Source organism: Penaeus monodon, unplaced genomic scaffold (assembly GCF_015228065.2).
Source record: "Penaeus monodon isolate SGIC_2016 unplaced genomic scaffold, NSTDA_Pmon_1 PmonScaffold_15688, whole genome shotgun sequence".
In the NCBI taxonomy this organism is placed as follows: domain Eukaryota; kingdom Metazoa; phylum Arthropoda; class Malacostraca; order Decapoda; family Penaeidae; genus Penaeus; species Penaeus monodon.
Genome location: NW_023644917.1, coordinates 6,191 through 8,405, shown reverse-complemented (window position 1 = coordinate 8,405; position 2,215 = coordinate 6,191). Strand labels below are relative to the sequence as shown.

At 36.2% G+C, this 2,215-nt stretch overlaps 1 protein-coding gene across 1 annotated transcript; it reads right to left on the bottom strand.

Moving 5' to 3' along the window:
- Positions 1-1,521: 1,521 nt before the first annotated feature.
- LOC119569490 (histone H2A-like) lies at positions 1,522-1,944 on the bottom strand (the record flags this gene model as incomplete). Its single annotated transcript, XM_037917632.1, is given in 1 exon segment — positions 1,522-1,944. A coding segment is annotated over 1 exon segment (368 nt), but the record flags the coding sequence as incomplete, so codon positions are not given.
- Positions 1,945-2,215: the final 271 nt, after the last annotated feature.

Here is a 2,215-nt window from a genome sequence, read left to right as displayed (position 1 = left end):
ATGTAATATATATGTAATAAATTATATATTATATGTATATATATTATGTATATATAATGTATATATATATATGTATATATATATGTATATATATATGTATATATATATGTATATATATATATGTATATATATATGTATATATATATGTATATATATATGTATATCTATATAAAAAATTATATATATATATGCGATCATATATATTTATATTATATCACAGCGACACTTATACACTGTATGTGCATAACAATAATATATAAAATATTTATATTTAATTTTATATTGAACTTATTTTGTGTTATTTACAAATAACGAAGGCTTGGAAGTTATGTCAATTATTTAGCAAATATATTTAAGGTATTGTTACACATTCACTAACTCTGAGTTTGTTTTTGGTCAGAGTCACACAGTTGAACAAATGACTATATAACTATGTGAAAGAAATCATAAGTTCAGTAACTGTTCTGCACCCTAGGTTTTCCAGTAGCTGCGTAACACTCACCATACTGCGCTTCCCATTGGATGGTTGCTCGTTAATTAGAGTCGATGTCTCTGTACAAATGGATAATTTTTATCTTTAGAATATGGTCACATTTTATGTCTACCAAATATTATTCATAAATAGTTACTTTATAGTTATGTACATACACACAGTTGCATGTACATGTACATGTACATGTACATGCACACACAGTTGCATGTACATGTACATGTACATGCACATGCACACACAGTTGCATACACATGCACATGCACATGCACACGCACACACAGTTGCATACACATGCACATGCACATGCACACACAGTTGCATGTACATGCATATGCACACACAGTTGCATGCACATGCGCACACAGTTGCATGCACATGCGCATACAGATACAGATACAGATACATATATGTGCATGTATAGACACAGATCCATCCATCCATCCATCCATCCATCCATCCATCCATCCATCCATCCATCCATCCATCCATCCATCCATCCATACATACATACATACATACATTACATACATACATTACATACATACATTACATACATCCATCCATCCATCCATCCATACATCCATACATACATATGTGTATTACATTTGAAATTAAACATTTATATATTCCAATATTGTTATGAATACACGCATATTATAACTGTCAAGTAATTCGTGGATCTATTTTATTATATGTAAACACAGTGTATAAACGTTAACAATGGGTCTTATATATATATTTTATGTGGGTGCACATTATTCATATATTGAAACAAGATTACACGATTATCGCCATACTCGCAAACAGTCAATCAGTCTTGGTTTGCGTGCGTATATTTATACATAATAATGTCAGCCATATGTGTGAAAACACATTTCTATTGGTGCATGTTGACATGTATAGATATTTTTAGACCCTGCCACTCATAGGGACTGAGTTTGTTTTGTCAAAGATCTCTCTTTTTTGAGCTTTTGTGGCTCCTAAAGGAGCCGATATTGTTGAAAAGAGGTAATACGAAAAGTATTTACTTCTTCTCAGTCTTCTTGGGGAGGAGCACAGCCTGGATATTAGGCAGGACACCACCCTGGGCGATGGTCACGCCAGAGAGGAGCTTGTTGAGCTCTTCGTCGTTACGGATGGCCAGCTGCAAATGACGGGGGATGATACGGGTCTTCTTGTTGTCACGGGCAGCATTACCTGCCAATTCTAGTACTTCAGCAGCCAGGTATTCCATGACGGCAGCGAGATACACAGGGGCTCCAGCTCCCACCCTCTCGGCATAGTTACCCTTACGCAGAAGGCGGTGAATCCTACCTACGGGAAACTGAAGGCCGGCCCTGCTTGAGCGGGACTTTGACTTGCCCTTTACCTTACCACCCTTACCACGGCCAGACATGATGATGTTAGAGTATGACTTTGCTCAAAAGATTCAAAAATCATATTTTCATAATAAGCATAAATAATGAAGTAAAGAGGTGAAGAATTCGAAGGGGGGGGGGGGAGAAGGTAAAGTGGTGAAATTTAAGGAAGTTAGAGATTGGTAAAGTAGGGGGGCGAGAACCCCTTGCATGGTAGATACATTGCATTCATATTTCTCTTTCATGTCTGGAGTTTCGAGGGGGGGGGGAGGTGAGTGGTTGATTATTTATTTGCTATTGGTGAGAAGAAGTGGCTATGGTTACGTTATTGTGTTATCGAAGTAAATGCCTCTTTTTTTTTTTT